Source organism: Centrocercus urophasianus, unplaced genomic scaffold (genome assembly GCF_019232065.1).
Source record: "Centrocercus urophasianus isolate 14NV4802_14NV808 unplaced genomic scaffold, USGS_Curo_1.0 seq_17, whole genome shotgun sequence".
NCBI classification, from domain to species: domain Eukaryota; kingdom Metazoa; phylum Chordata; class Aves; order Galliformes; family Phasianidae; genus Centrocercus; species Centrocercus urophasianus.
This window is the reverse complement of record NW_024884722.1, coordinates 10,196,601-10,218,190: the sequence shown is the minus strand read 5'-3', so window position 1 is coordinate 10,218,190 and position 21,590 is coordinate 10,196,601. Positions and strand designations below refer to the sequence as shown.

General features: G+C 39.0%; 1 protein-coding gene across 2 annotated transcripts in view; it reads right to left on the bottom strand.

The window, feature by feature from the left end:
- SORCS1 (sortilin related VPS10 domain containing receptor 1) overlaps positions 1-21,590 on the bottom strand; it is a 268,735-nt gene that overhangs the window by 43,803 nt on the left and 203,342 nt on the right. For both annotated transcript variants that reach the window (XM_042818167.1, XM_042818168.1), the window contains exons 9-16: positions 18,840-19,019; positions 14,314-14,460; positions 8,937-9,039; positions 8,379-8,455; positions 7,272-7,363; positions 6,173-6,280; positions 5,057-5,174; positions 3,143-3,273 (exon numbers count right to left, since the gene is read on the bottom strand). In XM_042818167.1, the coding sequence (XP_042674101.1) occupies positions 3,143-3,273; positions 5,057-5,174; positions 6,173-6,280; positions 7,272-7,363; positions 8,379-8,455; positions 8,937-9,039; positions 14,314-14,460; positions 18,840-19,019 (956 nt within the window). The remainder of the gene's footprint in view (positions 1-3,142; positions 3,274-5,056; positions 5,175-6,172; positions 6,281-7,271; positions 7,364-8,378; positions 8,456-8,936; positions 9,040-14,313; positions 14,461-18,839; positions 19,020-21,590) is intronic.

Here is a 21,590-nt window from a genome sequence, read left to right as displayed (position 1 = left end):
TTGGAATCAAGGTACCTATGTTTAAAGTCACCTTTGATCTGTAGTTTCCAAAAGGTCCTCTAGAAATAATTAACCGTGGCCACAGATAGTAATGTCTTACTATCATTTTACTAACTTAATATTTTCTAATACTAAACTATGGTATAAGAACAGATTTCTGTTTAAGGGAGTTCTACTTGCTTCCTAGTATTCCAAGGACTCGAGCTGGGATTTGTCTAAGAGAAGGATGGATTTAGCAACACTTTGAATGATGGATCTAGGAAGGCATATGATTATAACTGCACCAGTGTTCAGAAGTACAGGTCATTCCAGTTTATCTTAACAGAATATAAAACCCCCAACTGTCCTCCAGTAAATCTGTGTCTTGTAGATATCTAGAACCCTACGGATGCAGAGATACATCTCAGACTTGAATCTGTATTTTCGACGACCATTCAAAATGAACTAAAATGAATTCAAAATCACTATTTGTCAGCTAACTATGCCCTCTTGAATGATAAAACAGATTTAATTAACTTTAGGATGCAAATATATGTTCTTTTCAGAACTGACATTTGCATGACTGCATGAATCAATGAGTGCTAACACATGAAGCCAACACAGTCTGATCACATTCAGCATCTGCCTTCTGCCTCAACGCAGTTTATCAAGACAGTTTCTCATGGCAGAGGACTATGGTGTTTTAGCATAAGAATTAAACCTAGCAGGCAGGTCTGTAATTTAAAGCCTATCCGATAAAAAAAAAAAAAGAAAAGCCAGACAGATCCTCACCAATATCATCGGTGAGATAAATATGCCTGACTCTCAATTGCACTAAGGCTCCTTTGCACCTTTTTAGCTATCTGAAGTCACTAGCACCAGCATAAACAGACTGCTGCTCCCCTTGAAGGCATGAGATTTAGGAACACGGATGGGAGAAGTGCTCAGTATTAATGGCAATGGGTTCAGAGGGAGAACTGGCAGAGCAACACTTCACTCAAAGTTTCTATTAAAGGACATGGGAGACAGGTAGCTGAAGAATGAGCATCACTGAAGATTTCCGTCCATGTCTGGAAGGTGTTTCTACCAAAGAGATATTGCTGTAATAACATCCAAACAGCAGGAAGGAACACAATGGAAGGAAAACAGCTAAATTAATGCTTTAATAACACACAAGTAACGGTGTCATCCATTTACCCAAATCAATTAAATGAAGAAGAACAATCTCGTTTCCAGGCTGTTGCTAGGACAGAATTGTTGAGGGTTCCTGAACACCTATTCCTGAAGCACCATTGCCCTCTGGCTGTGAGCTGCAGCCCATGCAGGGAGCAGTACGTGTTTGGATCGAGGCCACAGGAAGAGACATCTTCTGTCAGAAGAGCTCAGATTCCCGAGGCTGGAGAATCTATAGTCATTTCTAATGCCACTCAGTTTTGTTGCTGTGTAAAGCAATAAACAAATGTGCCCTTTTCTCTGAGAAAGAACCACAATGGACTGAATACAAATTTGAAAAGAACCTTGAACTCGTGATATTGTTAGGAGAAAAAAACAAACACAAAACAACAGACAATCTTTAAGTCTGTTTTATGACTGGCTTTTTTCTACGCTCTGAACTGATAAAACAACACACAGATCTAACAGCAATGATGCTCTTTGTTTGTTTGTTGTAACTTTCTCATATACATATGATTGATTTTACTCCAAGCTCTGACAAGCATAGGTAATAAAATGTTCTCTTTACAATTTCAGTGTCCAAACTACACTGAATAGGGCAGGGATTGTTGTCTTCTTTCATTCTGTATACAAACCCGTATCCTGCAACCATTACTATTAATGCAAAAAGCTGTCCAGATTACGTTAAGATTGTAAATCCAAGTGCAGCCAGTACAGGGGCTTCTCCCTACCTGAAGGATATGACTTCCCTTAAACCAACTTCAATTCAGAGCCCTGATCAGCTTAAAAAAAAAAAGAGCATTCAAAAGCACCATGGAATTGTCATAAATGAGGATGAGAAAAGAGCTGCTTCTTCTTGCAGGAAACCCCCTCCAGAGGACATCCTTTCACAGCAAGGTTTTATTGACTGATATTCCTCCAAATTTCCCTTCAGCCCAGCTTATGCAGGGTGCTACTGCAGTGAAGCCTAGTGAAGAGGAGTTCAATGAGGCATGCACTGAACACTATGGCACAGAAGCAGAGCTTTGACTTTGTTAACACAGTGTATCTGGGCTGAGAAATTGAGTCAAGCCAGCAGAACTCTTTTCTTGCCATTTCTTTCCTCCCTTGTCTTCTCTTCTCTGTGGCTTTTCCAACATTCTGTGGAAAAATCTCCATAAGACCACATTCCTGATTGCATTAAGTAGATAAACAGGTGATGACTATTTGTGGCAAATATTTGTGAACTGGATGTTTTATTCTTTTTCCTCAGAGGCAGTGGAGAAGGAAGCTGAAATGGATAAAGTCAAAATCCAGATATGAGGACTACATGAATAACAGGAGCTCAGAGTATTGGGGAGGATCATGATATCCTACTCTAAAACAGAAGTGGTTTCACCAGGAGGAGGAATAACCTCTTAGGTCAGAAAGGCTTTTTAGCACTCTGCTCAGCTCAGAGATTTGCAGTACTTTTAAGGATATTTTTCTCAGTCTACTTCTAACAAGAGGATTTCAAAATTCTCCCCATTCCAACAGATCCAAAGGGTCTCATGAGTCTATGTGACCTGTCGGTCACACATCCCTAGCCATCCAAGTATCCTCAAGTTCTTTTACAGCCCAGCAGACCTTTTGCAGAAAGTTTCCTCTAGGTGCATGTAAAAGAAATAAATGCCTGTTTCCCCCCAGCAAGTATCACTGTGGTATTTTTGTTCTGCTACTAGCAACAAGCCTTTATAGCAGCAAATCACTCAATCAGTTTCAAAGGAATAAAAACATATGTTCTCAGAGTGAGAAGTTCTGCAATGAAAGCAGAGGTTTATCAGAAGTGTTTCATGACTGTGAAGCACTTATGAGTTGAAGGGGCCTAACCACTAACAGACTGACAATGCATTAGTCAGACTTCTAGAAACTTAGTATGGGGGTTGGTGACTCTGCCAACCCCTGTATTCTGGTAAGGTGGGAAGCACATCATTTTAGGTAATCTCACACTATTCGTGTGCCCATTGCTCACCAGTCAAAGTCTGCATCTGTGCATACACATGGCTCTGAAGTCATAACCCCAGCATATTTTCCTTGCATGCATTTCTTCTCTGACTTGCGCTTCCTGTAGATCCTTTTTGCTCCCATGATGCAAGCTTCTCCCTGGAAACAAAACCAAAAATATATTTCTCTTACACCCACTAGGCTGTTTGTAACACCCATTTTTTCCAAGACTGTGCAATATTAAGGGCTATGACTCAAGGGATGAGGATGGAAAGTCAAATACCATGTCAGTACAGGGGAGCTAATTAAAGTTATGGAAGCTTTAATTGAAATAAAGTAGCTTTTCCAATACACACCAAGAAATTATCTGGGGTTACCTATGAATCAGATTCAATTCTGAATTTGTTCCAAGCCCAATGAGTATTTGAGTCAGACTCGTTTCTTGTTTATAGATTAAGTTTCACAGCAACTGAAAACAGAGCCTGATCCCTCCACTCCAAGATAGAGTAGGTCTGTTCCGTTAGTTTAATCACTTTGGCAATGATTTTATTCAGTAGAAATTAGTAATATGTATATACCTAAATATTTTCGACACTTTCTGAGTTCATTTTGTCCAGGGTTTGATTTGTAACATACTGGATGTTAACACTTCCTTGATCTCTCACTATTTTGAACACCCTGCTGCACATTTATATCTAGGGAATGTGGCAAAGCCCTGTGAATTCAAAGGAAAGCAAAGCAAAAGTCAAAAGTCCACAGCCACCTTCCTAAAAATAGTTCTGCAAGCTCCAAAGCCAACATCTTCAAAGATATACTGCAAAATTCTTAGCATTTTTGCTTATGCAATCACAAGAAAGTAAAGAAGAAAAAAAAGTGGGATCTCGCTTGTTACATTTTGTGATGTTAAGATCACTATGGGAAAAATAAACTTTTCAGACCTTTGATTTGACCAAGAAAAGAGAAAGGCCCAAATGGCACCTGGTGCAAAATCCTGTGAATTCTTGAATCTCAACATCTAAGTCATATTTGGTATTTTTAGTGTGACATTGTGCCTTGTGTGAGCAGCCAATCTGAGTAAAGCTACTTTCATTTCATATCCATTATTAAATTCTTGCCCAGCAAGACAACATTTGATGATACAAATGGGTGTACCTCTTTAGATTGCAGTGAAGACTGTGGTGTTTAAATGACCACAGAATTTGGGCTTTATTTTGTTCTAACCTGATTGAACACAGGCTGCCATGCCAAACTTAGTAGAACTTGTAAGATGCCCCCTGCCCACAGGAATGAGCACAGTGACTCTTGGGACACCTGAGTGATAATTTCAAGAATCATGCAGTCCTGTATCACGTGTGCCAGGAACAGGACACGGGGGGGGGGCAACAGAACAGTAGATAAACTGTCTGGTTCCTGCAGCAGATGCATCACAGCTGAGAGAGACAGAGCAATACGAAAATGAGTGAATAAGACATGAGAGTGAGAGGGCAGAACCTGGGGAAATAAGCGTGAGAGAGCTAGAAGGGTCTAAAGTCTCTGAGACACAAGAGGAACAGAAGAGAAAAGAGGTAAGGATGAGAGAACTGCTTGTGAATTCTAAGAGAGAAGGATTTCAGGCGTATTTCAGCAGCAGCAATTCTGCTGCAGCTGCATCCGCCTGCTGGAAGGTAAGAGTCTTAGCTAATTGCCTGCACAGAACCTCAAACCTCTGCTTCTTTTATAACACAGAGTCTTACTCATTAATTACAGAACAAGCTAAGACACTGTTCATTCTTCAGGGCTCATAGGGTGCAATCTGCAGCCAACACATCTATGTTAAGAGAAAAATAAAACATCCAGTAAAGGATAATCAGGCTAACAGAAAAACACCGCAGCCTCTCTGCTGATTCTTAACTGTAGGATCATTAGCTGCCTCAGGTCAGATCCCAGCCTCCCTGCTTCTCACCTGGCTGTGGAGTTGCCAAGTCCAGTAGTCCTCTTCTGTACATCTCCGATCAAAAATGGACTTGTAATCAATTTTCACCAGCTGCCACTCTGAGCGGTGACTGAAATGTCCAAACACTCTACAGAATACAGCAGAAAGTGCATACAGTAAAAGGTAACACCACGTGGAGTATTGTAGTTACAGCGGAGATTATTTTCTAGCAGAGATTAACTGCTGCAGGATTCTCAGTCCTATTAGTTTTCACTTCCCTGACACAGTGGAAGTGAGACTTAAACTCCTAAGTACCTATAAACCTTCTACAATGCACACAGCTTTTATTCTGTGAATTAATAATCCTCCCGGTAGCGCCACTGTGCAAACTGACCAGAGAAGACCTGACATGGGGATGGAAATAGTTATACCTACAAGAGTTTGTTATCTTTAATTATGAGCTTTGGGAATCATTTCCACAAGAATTAAAATCAGAACCTGAAGGTACTGTTCTCCATTCATCTCTATTAGCTCAGGTTAGTTTTCAAACCAGATTTTCTGTTTATTACAGGTCAGTTCATTTTTTATAGGCAGAAAACTAACTTTCCTCTTCCTTTTACTAACCTGATATCAAGTAAAATGTCACAATTTCTGGCAGAGTGAATCTCGATTTATGCACAATGCAGTTCTCAGCATACCACATTGAAACTAATCCCAATTTTTTGTGAGCCAGCCCTCAGGCAACATTTTGTCATTCACTCTTACAAAAAACGTCTTCATTTTTCTGTTCCTCTGCTAAAAAATACAAAGTAGTAGCAAAACCACAGCTATAAAATACTTCATCATTTTTCTTTTAAATATGCATCTGTCAAGAGTAACTCTTCTTTAAATCATATTCCATTTGAGGAGTTGAGTTTCAGGCTAGTAAACTAAATGATGTGCTTGCAGCTTGCAAGGAACCTTACTGTCATTCTTTCAATAATATCACAAATAAGCATTGATGATTTAGCAACAGAAGACTGCATGGTCCTGGTTTCAGTGAGAACTCGGTTTGTTCACCAACCAGAAACTCTGCTGTGAACAATCCTCATAAGGTTATCATGTTGTTGCTCCTGCTAATGTTAGCATGATGGCATGCTCACTTACGTCATGATAAGAGTTTCCTCTCCAGGTTCCCCTAAAATTCCATCTACAAACAGTGGGAGTGATGTGAAACTGTACTTGCTCCAGGATTTCCCTTCATCAAAACTTAACCTGATAGAGAAAGCAGAATTAATATCTTCTTTCCTTATTCTCTCACTGTAACTGGGAGGATACTACAGCTGCTATGGAGAAGTAGAAGGTAGATTCTGTTCTTGAATATTGCATTTTTAGCCCTTGGAATATCTAATTTTGGTGGCAGCATTATAAATCAGAGCACTGATAAGCTTTCTGGCACTATACTGCTCAGCCAAGGCCAGTACTTAAGTGGGAGAAACTAATAAAGATACCTAAGAGATTGATGCTTAAAGAACAAAATGTAGCCCAGCACTATGATTTTATTTAAAATACACAAATAATTTTGAGAAACTTAATATTCGGTCCCCAACCAAAGACATTTTAAGGAGGTGTGATTTTCAGATCACAAGAGCTTTGCCTCTTCTAACCAGCAGTTTTTCCCTGTGGTAGGTCTAAGCAAAAGTTTGGAACTATTTCTCATTACTTGGGTCTGGGTGGTTTAGATACCCATATGACTCTTGCTGCAGTGGCAGTAAATCAATGCAAAACAGCATAAAACTATATTCTACCTACCACATAAATTCAGGGATGCTAACTAGAAGAGAAAATTTTGTCTTACTGGCTACAAAACCATGATGCTTTTCAACAAAATTCTTGCTCAGAAGTGCTGTCTGCAACGCAGAAGACAATTTCATCAATAATTTTGAAAACTATGAGTACTTGGGCAACTCAGTAAGAGGCAAAGGCTATAATCCAAACTGTATATTATGTAAATAACCAAACTCAAGAAGCCAGGTCTTAGTCAATGAGGAATTATGTTGGTGGTGTTGATGGTATCTAAGATCTGGCCAAGTTGAAGCCATCTAAGCTGCAGTTGCCAGGATTTCTTAGCTTTATCTGAGTTTACATTTGTCAGTTTCTGAAGTGATTTTTCTAGAAAACAGTGGCTTCAGCTTGATTTCTTACTTCCTGACATTTCAAAGGAAGAGTATCAGACTATCACATTTAGGACAATCAGAGTCATTACCAGAGATGTCTGATAGGCAGAGATGTGTGTTTTATGGCAACCAGTACTCCTCCTTGATCCAGGTACAGAACACTGTACTCTTCCTCAAAGATCTGAAAAAAAAGGCATATATTTAGATCTATTTTCTTTAGTATAAAGAAAATGTCATCATTTTTTAAGTATGATCATGAAAGAGGGCAAGTACTCACTACAGATGTTACTGAATAGAGTTAGGCAACGTGTATAGAGAGTTTCTGCTTTTTTATATATCTGCCCTTCTGCTCCCACCTACCCCCCCATCAGGTTCTTGAGAAGTATCTCTGCTTAGCAGAAAGTTAGAAACACTAATTTTTGCAAGGACCAACAATTTTCCTCCTTTCGATAACAGATCATTGTTCAAAGAAGAACATATTGTGCTTGCACGTATCTAGCCATAGTAAATGAAAGTGAGGGAGAAAGGAAATGAAGAGTGTTCACTGTAAAGAAAAAAAATTAATTTCCTGGAATATCAAATATGTAAACAGCTATATTTTTTTTTCCTTTTTTTTTTTTTTTTTTTTTTTTCCATTGGCTTTATGCAAACATCTGCTCTCATGCTCTCAAATTTTCGCAGCAGCATGGTGAGTCTGGAAAAGTGACTCCTGGTTTCTGTAACACAATACACCATCTATGAAATGGGAATAATATAACTTACTTTTTTTTGCAGATAAACACGCAGCAGGGTAGCAATGTTTTGTTATCAGGTGGGATTCCACTAAGTATTATTATCATTTAACTTTACTATCCAGTCCCATGCACAGCGAGGGAGAAGTAGAACACTGTAACTGTTAATTCTTGGGAAAGTATAATAATGGATGAAAAGAAAGAACCCTTTGTGCTAGAGGGTTAAACTGAAGCCAAACTGAATAGAATTATAAAAATAATTTTCTGTTATATGATGCATAATGACATACACAATATTTTTCTTTGGGCACTTCTGTACCTCTCAGAAGGGAAAAGAAACATTCCTTTTTGTGTAGATTTGCAAAAAGCTATTTTGAATCAAAAGAAAAAAAATGAAACATTTTTAATATATCTCTTTGACAGTTCCCTACAATTACTCTTAAATCCTGTGATTCTGTCACGTACCTGTCTCCATGTGTTTCCAGCATCAGAAGAAACAAACATACTGATATCATTGTCTGATAGTTCAGGGCCTATATTACCTGTAAGTAGAACATTAATTAGTGAAGAAAAATTTAAGAAACAGTAGAATTAGCAAATCAGAGAATTAAACATATTCATTAGTCTTTTGTAATTATGTAATTTTTAGTCTTGGAAGGAAAAATAAAAGAAACAGAGAGAATTTCAGTGTGAAGAAAACACATGTCAAAAAAAAAAAAAAAAAACAAAAACTAACACTGTTTACAGATCTATGCACCCTGTGCATAAAAGAAATTCCCTGTTTTGAATCTAATGTTCTTGGTAGTATAAGGTTAGATGTCATCTCCTCAGTCCTGAAAGTAAGCTTCTGTAAAAATCAGATGATACACTGAAGGTCCATGAAGACTTCTGTCTGACAGCCTGCCCTACTGGTAGTGTGACACCCCACAGGCCACTCCATACCCATATTCCATATCCATCACACATTCAGGATTTCCCCAGTGTTTGCACATCAAATACAGGCACTCTTTAAATGTTTCATACCTGAAGCAACAATAATGCTGGGGGCAGTGTCTCTGCTGGCAATGTTTCCTGAGGTATAGGGATTCTCTGAGACCTTCAGGTGAAGATGAAGGGAGCAATAGGGCTATGGAGAAAGGAGAGATTAAAGTGAAAAAGCAGACACAACACAAAGCATATGTTCCCATTTCTACAGGCCTTTGTGCATAGGATATTGCATAGGCATAAGATATCAACAGTTACTATTAAGATAGCCAAATACTATTTCTAACTACTGTATCAAGCTACCCTCTGAAAGACAAGGAAACTGCTCTGCTTGTCTTGTGAGATTTTTGCTGTCCTTTCCCAATGCAAACCTTTACCACTGGGAAACTGATTCTTTAGACTGAAACTCTCACAAAGATGAGATCTTTGAGGCTGTACTCACAAAGGATGCAATGAAAACTGCAAGGGCAGGTAATGGTAAGCAGTACCTCGCTCCTCCAACTGTTGGCTGTCATGAGAAGCAAGCAAGGTTACAGATATGCTGAAGCGACTCACCAGGCAGCAGTGCTCAAGCTATCTCTGCAATATTGCCCTGTCAGCGTGGTGCTGAGTCACCACTTGTAAGCCTTAAGAAACAACTTAATTCAGGGAGTGTCAGACCATGTCTTGACCCTGAATACTTCTGACACGTCTCTGTTCTGCACTGCACTAGAAAGAAATATCAGAACTTGAAATTGTCAGTTTAACAGTTATTTCATAAAATATTTCATCACCCCATCTTTATATGACCTTTGAGATTTCAATACAAGTACATCTGTACAAGCCTTACCTATTTGTTATTGATTTTGTATCTCAGGTACTCAAATCAAACAGGAATGGTACAGAATAAATCAGCTGAGCAAGGAGATAAGATGGACAAACAGGCAGATTCCCAAAGTTGCCATTATGACCTCTCCAAATCTACAGTGAAATAATTTTTGAAAAAATCTGAAATTTTTGCTTTTCCTTAGTTTTTTTTTTCTTTTTTCAGCCTTTTTGTTTCCAAACCTCAGGAAACAGGCTAACGGAAAGGAAAGGGAAAAATACTGGCAAGGAAAGCTGAAGCAAGCTCACCAAATTGAGGGGGACATCAGACAGTAAGGGAATGCAAACACAGCAAAACATATGCTTCAGCTAGCATGGCTTCCAGACAAGCAGGATGCTATGCAGAAAGCCCTGTAGGCTTCAGGGAGGCAGGTCTCTCTTTTACATCGTTTACCTAAATGCTAGGTGTCCAGCCTCATAAATTTTGTAGGCTTCCTCTGCAGTCGCTAGAAGACAACCACTGATATATCCCATCTCCAGGTAGAAATAAATGAGTACCATGCTGTGGGTAAGGATAACCACAAAAAGCAGTTTGGGGATGTGCGGGTTTTTTTGTTTTTGTTTTTGGTTTCAAAGGTGAATGAGGATGGTAAGGATTGACGGATCTCTGTTGTGTATGAGAGACAGGAAAAAGGAACGCAGGGTGGTGCAGAAGGGAGCACAGCCTGCCAAGTGGAATGCACTGAGAAGTTAACTCCAAGTGACAGCCTTGCAATGACAGCTGCTGGAGCAGCCTGGGGCATGGAGAGGGAATGGGAACCAAATCAAGCTGACGCACATTCAGAAGTGGGAAAGCATTAGGAGGGAATGAATTCTTCCCTTTTATTAGTCTAGATACAGAACATATTTTTAAAACTAATGTGCTGCAAGTCCACCTCAGCATTTTCAAGACAATAGCTAATAGCAGCAATTCAGCCAATTCCCCCAGTCTGACAGAAATTTGATCTTGTTAGACTCAGATTTTTGTATTACCAGAAATTTTATCTCAAATTTGTAGCACTTCACACATACAGTAGACAGAAGTGGAATATATACATCAAATATTAATTAGAACATAAAAATCACAGAATGGCTTAGATTGGAAAATATCTCAATGATTATCCAAGTCCCCATCATCTATTTCCAACTCCCAAGACTAAAAGCTAGAACATCCAAGAGGAGAGAGAGTGCTTCTAGTAGCATGACTTTTTACAGGTCAAAGTGCAGCACTGGGTAGAGACTCAAGTGACAACTAGCTGCACTGTTAAAAACAACTTTTCCTTTCCAGACAAACACTTTATATGTATAAAATCCATTCTATCTTGCAAGGAGGCCCAAAAGAATTCCCCATACCAATCATGTTCCATAGAGAAGCTAGCACTCCTTGTATGTCTGTACTGATAGCCCCTGGTCAGGAGTGGGGCCGACTACTGCAACACAAGGATAATGCTAGACAATATCTAGAAACCTAGAGGTAGTCACAGTATTTGCACACCTGCAGTTACAAGGAGCAATTAAAAGAGAAAGCACTTCCATAAGGGATACTCAGAACACCTCACTTAGATGTTTAAATGACTCTGTGGCAGATGGTGTGAATGCCTTCTCACTTATGAAAAATGGGTCTTTGTTCTGAAATCCTTATGATCCGTACAGACAAGACAACCAAAACTAAAGAGGGAATAAACAGATGTCTGAGGAAGAAAAGCACATAGAAAATAAATGACTTGCTCAAGGTCAGATAGAAAATTGGAGATAGGCCTAAAAATTGAATCAAGATTCTCCTAAAATTCAGCCCAGTGTTTTAACCACAAGGCCATACTCAAAAGCTAATTGAGTAACTCTCCTAGACAGTTGCCCATAACGTGCAAGGTAGAATTACTCCTCAGTTAACTACTTCACAGCATAAGAATCAAACAAAATCAGCATCTTTGGGATGTAATAACTTGGCAGTTATTTTATGAAGATTAAATGTATTCAGCCTAGAAAGTAAGTGGTACAAACAAGAAAAATAAAACCTCAGGCTCAGGGGGAATTTCATTGCATTCCTCCATCCTCATTATTCAGACCAACCTCATAAAGAAACACAAATAAATTCTTTGACATGCTTTGAAAAGAGCCCTTGCGCTTACTGTCAGTAGAGGAATAGCTCTGTCTGGTTTGTGTTGTGTTTCAACCAGATTCCCTCTTAACCTCTTTAGCTGCCAACTTAGCTTCTACATACTTATTTCTGCATTAACACTCCCTTAATTTAGGCTGAGGTTTTAAGAACAGATGTACACAGGATAACATTCTGCTCTCAGGCTGAGACCATCCAGTAACTCTGGGAAAGGGCAGATCCCATTCTGCCAGTAGCTGAGATGTACATCTCTGAACACTGTGTTCCAAGCTGTAGCTAGGAACAATTATTCTGAAAGCCGTCAGTGTGAAAGCATTACTATCTATCCTGAAGTAATGATGGAAGCTAAGCCAGACTCACAAGACACTATTAGGAATTCACTTGTCTATACCATAGGATCAAGAAAGATCATGGCAAGGAACAGAAATGTCTGGAGGGAAAAGGAGCAACTGATACAAGGGAATGAAACTGCAGATGATGCAGATGTAGAGAGAGTGGGGCTTCAGAAGTGAGACGAGCTTGTGAATTGTTTAAGTACTATAACTATGTCATATAGATGAGGAACAGAATTGCCTCAGCAGGAGACAATATATTTTCTCAATGGTTTTCCAGAGCAAAACCCCTGTATGGATACCAGACTTATTTCCAGGCATTTACAACTTCTAGATCATCTATCATCTATAGATTCATCTATCTCCTTTCTTGCAAATTTAGAAGACAACCACCTGAGATCCTTTATTCCCAGTTGATAATTCTACTCTGCTACCATTCCACTAGTCTGTGGGAACCCACCTAAGCACAAAGGAGACACTGGCAAGATAATGAAAGAGGTCTCTTGTCTATTTCTAACTGAAATCAAAGGGAGAGAAAAAAAACCAAACACATGGGTAAACACTGGGCCTTATCACAGGGATGAGACTTCTTTGGGAATAACAAACCCTCAGCTACACAGTTTAAGTCCATTGAGGATTTGCCTCTTCATGGAAAAAGAATAGAGTTTACTTTGATTATTCCACTGCCTGCATGTTTTTCTTATTCCTCTTGTGTCTCTCTAGTCTCCTAAATATTACACTACCAACATGAAAATCTTGGGATTCTGACAAAACTGTCAATAATCTGAAAAAGTCACATTTATTTCACAAAATATGTTCACTTGAGTTAAAACTAAGTTACAATCTATTTAAAAGACAAAGGTTTCTACACATACTCCCTTGCAAAAATTAAATTGTTTTATGCCTACGTAGTTCAGTAAATGCCATCTTTTAAGTTTTCATCTCACTGAAAGGTTTAATTTAAAAATGCCCCTAGACACATTTTTTTAAAAGTTGGAAGAAGAAAACAAACCCAAACAAGTTTAGTCACATTCTGAGATAACTTTGTTTCTTGGCCACCAGTTCACCCCTATTTATTTTGTTCCAAATCAGAGAGAAAATTAAAGGCTTGAATTTTTGCTCTATCGAAAAGATCAATTATTTAAACAGCTTCAAATATCAGGTTAGTTACAGCAATAACATACAGGTTTCAGTTCAGAGATTGGCACAGTATTCAGCTACATACCAGAATAAATAAAAGGTAAAGCGGAAAAAACTGGTAAAAGCTGGTAAAACTTACAGCCTCAACGTGAAAAACATCACTTTATGTGATATATAGCATGCAGGAAGAGCACAACAAGGAGGAAGAGCAATCTAAGTAATGACCATGCAACTATGTTAGATTTTTTTTTTTTTTTTTACTATAAAAATTCTTGAAAATCTCCAAGACTGCAGTTCAGAGTATTATCCCACTACAGAATAAGCTGAGAAGTATGTGGAGATCAGGCTAAGCTATCTGATTTGACAGAGAGCTCCAATTCTATCCACTCAGTGTTTCACTTTCTATTTTAGAAATCCTCTGCATATAATGACTATTAAAGATTTATCTATATGTTGACCTATATCAATTAATACAGACAGACATACTAAACGCACAGCCATTCGTATATTTGCGTGAATATGTCAATTCTAACTTTTGATCTCAAAATTAAAATACCAATAGAGGGCCAATAAAATGGCGTGAAAAAAAAACCAGTTCTCTTTCTACTTGAGCCTGTCTCAAGTTGTCAAGACTCTTGGAAGTTCTGCAGTACAATAGCTCACTCCTCCCATCTAGTGTTCAGAGAACCAACTGCTCAAAAACAGCATCCAGCTTCTCATGCTGTTTAGCAGGAGACAATCAGTTGCACAGAAGGAAGCAGATCTATGATGCTTCATTTTGTTCCAGAAATTAGATTAACCTAAATTAAATTACAGTGCCAACTACACCATCTGGCCGACCAAGCCTGATGTACCACAGTTTTAAAACTCAGTGCTCCTTCCATGAGTTACACTGCACGGGGAGAGAGGTCCTCCCCTTATGTTACCTGGCAGAAAAAGACTGTTCTGGGTTCTTAGTACACCTCAAATCCCCCCAGATACTTACCAGGAGACAGTGAACAGGGTTTCCTTTCAGATCAGTGTCTGGAGCCTGCAACAAATTCCAGTCTCTCCCTTTATTGTAGGTGATGAAAGTTTTCACTTGGTTGTCAATCTTCTTGTTAGCCAAGAACATTCCCTTTATCCCTGCTACCTAGGAAAAATTGACATGGCTGAAAAATAGATCAAATCCATACAGTTTCTCTGTATGCGACTTTCCTGCCCTGTTAAACCCAACAAACATCTTGTGATTGTATGAATGCAGTAGATGTTGTGGCAAGAAATGCCAAGGAGCATCATATGTGAAGAAGTGCAAGTGGAAGAAAAAGCCAAAAGCAGCATAAGAATATGGTAAGACATCAACAGAGTTAACTGTTAAGTGACAGCTGTTCAACTGGATAGATATCCTTTCCCCTGGAAGTTTAAATATACACAGGGCAATTATTTCTCTCTTGCATGCAGTAGCAGGAAACAGCAGCAATTTTGACCTTGCAGAGAAAATGACAACATGCACACACATTCGTTGTTTAGTGCTTCTGTTCTCACACAGTCTGCTTAAGACATTTTATCTAAGGATCTCTGTGCACTCTACAATTATCAGTGTTTCCATAGGGTAAGTTGGGGTATCACAGAATGGCCAGGGTTGGAAGGGACCTCAAAGATAGTGAATCTCCAAATCCCCCTGCCACACGCAGGGACAACAACCTTTCCATTTAATCCTAGACCAGGTTGCCCAGGGCCCCATCCAATCTGGCTTTGAACACCTCCAGGGACGGGACATCCACAACCTCTCTGGGCAGCCTGTTCCAGCACCTCACCACTCCCTCTGTAAAGAAATTAACAGATAGCTGGATAGGACCAGCTTTGTTTTCAGAAGAAACTGAAGCACCAGTGACTCAAAAAGGCCTCCCTATGCTAGTTATAGAACGAGATCCTCATCTTTTTATTCTTCCCAGCATTTTATTCAACAGCTTTACTCCATTGGTCTGCAGGAAAATTTTGGAAAGATGCTATGCTGATGAGCTCAAATTGGAATTGAACCAAGAGTGACTTAGTAGGAAGAAAAAAAGTCAACCTCAAACCACAACTCACATTGCAGAATGTTCCCAACTTCTTAGCACACTGAAAATCAATAGCCCAGTAGCTATTGCTGCTTGCAAATGAATTTGTTAGGCTGTCATTCTGCAATCTGAGTGCTACAATTAGAAGCAAAGGGAAATCGGGAGAAGGTGAGGGGAAACTCAGAAACTTCTTGTTTTTCATCAGATCTGTTCAATCATACACTCCATATTTTCTTCTTCTGCAGAAGTGGTGCACGGAATCATCAATCAAGCCTTTTTGCTGACAGAGATTATTACATAAATAGCATCATGTGGCAAATGGTTACTCAGCAAATTCAAAATTTGTTCCAGCTCAACTGATTTAATTACATGGGTATATTTGGATGCTACTATTCCCAGCCAATAGGACCTTACTGCACTTCTAGTCACATGCCATGGGACTACTACTGTATAGTCCACTGGTACAGTACAGTGGTGTACTTATTCAATCTGAATAGTACTTTCATCCCTGAGTAATGACACTGAATTTTATGTTGATAAAAACTTAGATATGATTTGCTATAATGGGCAATAGCCTTTAAATTAAGTAATTTAGTTAGTTATTGTTGATTTAAATGTAAAAAAGATCATATTTTCAATGTCTGATCTGGGTTGTTTTGATGCACAAACTATTCAAGTTTTCTTTGTTCTGTGGTAGAAAGGCAGCCCAATGAGACAGGGCTTTCTCCTCTATCAGTGAAATTGTATGAATAGTCAGAGTTGGAAAAATAACATCGTTCTGGCTTTCTCACCACAGGTCAGTGCCTATAGCTCTGTTTGTACTTTTCTTTGTTGTTGTCCTGAAATAGTTGTATTATGTAGTCCCTGTGAAATGCTGGCTATAAATGATTAAAAAGCATTTTATATATGAGTTGATAAATGTGTTCTGAAATCCTATGAATTTTTCTTGTTATGATTCTACTCCTAGGCTGAAACTCAAAATGCTTTCTAGAGAAAGCAAAGTGTAAGTTATGCTGTCAACCTGGGACAGCTCTATCTTTAAGAAACAACAACTGCACACAGTGTAAATGTTTGTGTGCTCTCTGTAGGAAGAAATGCACCTGTTGCGTATACGCATCCATGACACACATGATGATCTTTCCATGCAGTCACAATGGAGACAGAGCTATGCAAGTAAGGGCTTGAACAGCAGTGCTCAGAAAAATAAGCACTGGGTCTGTATTCCCAGGCTTTGTAGGCAATCCCCCCCACCCTCACAAGCACTGCATGTAGATATAAATGCTGCCTATGCTTTCGGTGATGCTTACAGGCAGGATTGTCTTGATGCAGAACATTCCTGCTGAAGAGCCAAGCACAGCAATACCGCATCATTTGGAGAAGTGCATTGATTAGAAAAAAGAGAACCCACTGGTCAGCAACTCCCACTCTTTCCTGCTTCTAGGGTATGATCTCTAGGGCAATACCCCTGGAACCACAGTCCAGTGTCCTATTGATGCACCAGCACTAGAAGGTGATAAGGAGAAGAGCTATTCTCATAGCCTCCACAGACCAACATGTAGAAAGCGAATTAGTGTCCCAGTGGTAGTGGCCTCCTCATCCCCTACACTGTCCAGCAGAAGAACAGCCAACACCCTGAAATAACTGTCTCCCAGTGAAAGGCTCCAGGGAGCATTCCTCCAGGAGAAAAGAAAGGAGAACACGATGAGGCACAAGGGAAGAACTTCTATTTTCTCATCAAGTCCAATGTAATTTCCCACTGAAAAGATTTATTGCGGATGTAGAACTGCATTAGGAATGTGCATACAGAAACACCTTCTCCACAACGTAACCGGTAAAATTATTTTTTAATACCTGGTAAACATAAGCATACAGACACATACACATTAAACAGGAGTTTTTCTGGCATCTTCTCAAGTAATCCTTCTTTTCCATATAAACTGCTGTCACAAAAGGAGGACTCATTTTGCAATTTCTTCTCTTCCTTTTAATTTATCTGTGGATTTTTTTTTTTTTTCTTTTCTGATCTTCATCTCCATGTACCCCTGAAGCACTCATCATTTGCAACAACTCTGCTGGGAGAATCATGCTGGATGGCTTTCTGTTCCCTTCCAGCTAGAACAGCAAATTGAAGTTTTGTGCCAGGTTCGGTGTCAGTCAATATTCTTTCTATCTAAATAATCAACAGATATGATGCTACAAGTCTGATTTCATCACTTTCAATCCTGGTTACTATGTAGTGTCAGTCTAATAAAACAAAACAAAGGCTTTTCTCCCTCCACTGGGATGTAGGACACTTTTACATAATGAAGTGAAACCACTTCTGGAGCTGACAGTAATAAGAGGTAACAGCCTTTCCATGCACTGCCAGCATTGCAGAGACATTAACAGTAAAAACTCCAAATGACTGGGAAATGACAATGCCCATCCTCCTGCAATTCACCCGAATTTATGTACAGTGCTTGGGCTCTGTCTTGACAATTCAAGGTGGTTTCCAAGTAAAGGACAGCTGAAGGCAAACTATTCAGTAGAGCTAGTATTCAGTGATGGGAAATACAGGGAGCATTTCCGTTTTTAAAGAACTAGTTCATAGCCTTTGTTCTAAATGGTCATAAAGACCTCTGGAATAGATCTGGAAAGAGTAGCAAAATTAGACCCCAAAATTAGCAACTGAGCATTGAATTTCTACTCAGCTGTATCCAGAAATAAGACTGCTGTCAGGCCAAGAGAAGTACAAGGGTGTGTTACAAGTTCTATTCTCAGGATCAGTTGTCACAGAAGACAATGTAAATTAGCCTTCTTACAGGTAAGCTTAGACAGAACGTACTTGTTAGGATCAGGATAAAGAAAACATCAACATGAAGAAGGAGAGTATCCATGCTCACGGGATAGCTCAGGAGTGATTACTTAAAATTCTGTTGTCAGAATAGATCAAGCAGCAGAAGGCAACAAAGACAGCTGAAAACTACAGTCTCTAATTCCTTCTACCACAAGAGCTTAGGCTTTCAGAAATGCAATGAAAATGGCAGAATTGCAGAATGATGCTGTTCACAGAGCTGGGAGCCTTATGAACCAAAGACTGGAACAATGTGGGTCAGAGGCTTGATTTGTTTGTGTCAGCAGGATTTTGGCTGAGAAAGCTTCTTGTTGGAATGTAGTGAACTATTCAGCTACTTCTTCCAATGCATATCCTTCTACATAGACACGAGATTTTCCTCACCTGAGAACCTACTGGAGAGCACAGTAATGAATTTCTTCATACTACTAGGCTGGAATTAGTTTCAACACTTGCACAGCCTGGCTTGAACCTGCTGTGCTTGCACTGAGGTCCTCGTTTAAAAGAAGGATAAAAATGTGTTCAGCTTTGGCTCTGCTATTTTCATACATTCTATGAGACTGATGTGTAAGAACACAATGGAACTGGATGTCACATGAGTTTGTAGGTAAGAATGAAAAATTTAGAGTCATGACATACCTCATAGAGGTCAATCATCACATTCCCATCCAACCCTTGACTACTCTTGACGTTTTCCAATGCCAGGGTGAAATACACCCCTCGGGTGTCAGAGATATACAGATTGTATGTGTCGTTCTGGTTCCACTCTTGAACAGCTGCAAACACCTGACTCTCATCTGTGCTGATAACATGCATGTCCTGAGGAAAGAAAGCAAATGCATGTTACAAGAGGGAGCTCTGCTCTGTCATTTCCAAGGGCATCACGGAAACTGTGGAGAAGCAAAGGATATATTTTAGACTGGAGTTTAATTGAAAACTGTAGACAACATTTCTGTAAGCAGAGAATTCCATCCAGGAATATTTTACAGCAGCACTCTACTGCCAGTTTTCAAAGCAGTAATTAACTGATGAGGTGTTAATTGAACATTCACTTTGGCAACAGAGCGTTATACAGCAGCACTTTGCTTCCTCTACCAAAATTTTAATTAGTACTTGGTTTGAGGTGATTTTTTGGTTTGCTTTATTTATTTAATTATTTATTTAGTGTTTAAGCAATACTACTTGTGATTGTAGAATCACAGTTGCTAATAACACTTTAAAATATGTTTTTTAAAAAAATTAAAAAATGAAGAAAAAAAAACATCAGGAACATCTGCCTCTTGCCTTCTATCTCTCAGAAACCAAGTATGCTTGAGAACTGAGGGGGGATCTAATTGGCAGCCAGTGTTGCTGTTGTTTATTATTACTGATGACTGTGCCATCTATGAGTCAAGGCCCTAGACCACTGTGATAAACTCCAGCAATACGACAGAGAGACAACCCTAATTCTCACTATATGTAAGGAGCAAAACTGTAGTTAGATCACACATGTTATGAGTGATGCTTTATTTTTCTTTATTTGCTCTGTGTTACAGTAGGCAGGAAGTAATGAAATGAGTGCATAATAAAAAAAAAAAAAACAACAAACTAATAATCTCTTAAACCTGAACCTCTTTAAATGCCTGGAGAAACTATCCAGTGAAAAAAGCCACTGAGAGAAAGTTATAATGAAATTCCAAGGCTCTATCTGCCCGGTACAGGAGGGCTGAGTTCCTCATGCCTTACAAATCCACAGAGATAGGACAAGAAATGCAGATTTCTTAGCAGTAGGTAATTCCCTGAAGATTCAGCTCTATGCTTTGGGCAGTTATCCCTAAGTTATTTTGCATCCATGGATCTCAGCCAGTACTTTTGACGTATATGCAAAACTGGGACTCCATCAGAAAATACATTCTTTGGAAGTGGATGCTACTTCTTCCTCTGTTAATATAATAGTCTTTGACAATTTTCTTGCTGATTTGTAGGGGGGGAAAAATAATTGCATATTGAGCCTTATGGTATAAAAACGAAAAAATAATAGAGGGAAAAAATCTGACTTATAAATTTCAAAGTGGATTCACTATAAAGTTAAGATTCAGAAAGGTTGACTCAGATCCAGATCTGTGCAGATGAATGTTCACCTGGTTTACCTGCTTCTTTGTACTGGAGAAAAATGTATCCCAGAAGATGAGCTAGGTTTGTAGAGGAACAGATTGGGTTAAAATCTGAGGCAACCAGAAATGCAAAATAAGTTCCATTGGCTTTGATTGATTGTGGTTGTGAACACATATTCTCTCTGAGCTCCAGCTGTAATGGTAGAAGTAACTGCCACAGCTGTTTGTCAGAGGTTCCCCATTTCACATTATCATTCTAGTTGATCTTCCGGTAGAGCTACATGAGTAGATGATCACAATGTGCTTCAGGCAGTTTCAGATGGCACAGCTGCGGTTCCAAGCTCAAATTTTCAAATACGTGTTCATACACAAGGACAGATCTCTCTACTTAAAGGTGAAAAGATATTCTAATGAACATCAGGGAAAATCAAAGGCAATTTCACATATGTTTAAGAAGCAAATGAGTTAATCCATTCAGTACATTCTTCCTGAGTTTTGATCAGAACATGCTATAATATCAGAGTCTAAGATCATGGGCTCAAGGAATTTAAGCCTAGACAAACAAAGACTGAGAAAGAAATGGTATAATATATGTAGTGCATGTACAAAGGAAACAAGTGTTCCAACTGATTGCTTTTGTGGATCAGTCAACTACTTAACACGGCCTTGTCCAACAGACTCTGGTATAATGTAATGGCTTGATTGAAGGGATTCAGTACATAGGAATCCAACACGTCTTTGAACAACGTCAGGGATTTGTTAGTTTTCACATTGGTAAAAATAAAAAAGAAATCAGCATACTGATACAGTTTTATTATCTGTCCTTTTTGACTTTCCAAAGACAAAGCAAGAGCATGATTTTGTGCATGCATTTGATCAGTTATTCAAATGACTAAAGGCCAGGGCTCTTTGAATCACCAAAACATGCTCCAGTTGTCCTTTTTTGCACTTGGTCAGGGAACTTTTCTTCCTGGCAATTTAATTAGCAGGAATGTGTATTGCCTGTTTTATCCCATCAATTATTTCATTTGTCAGTTGTTGTTAAGGTTTGTATTTCATGACTTTCTTGTGGTTTGTGGTTTGGTACCACAAACACCTACCCCATCAGTATTTAGCCCAGCACCAGATTAAGGGACAAGCCTTTTTTAAAGAGAAATTGCTTGGCTCAATTCTGTATTCAGAGATGCCTGCCCAGTAGATTGGCCTAAAATTGAGTGAATTTGAGCACTGTTTCTACACATTCAAGGTGACTATCATGAGTGACAATACAGAGTCTATGACAGACACCAACCTCACT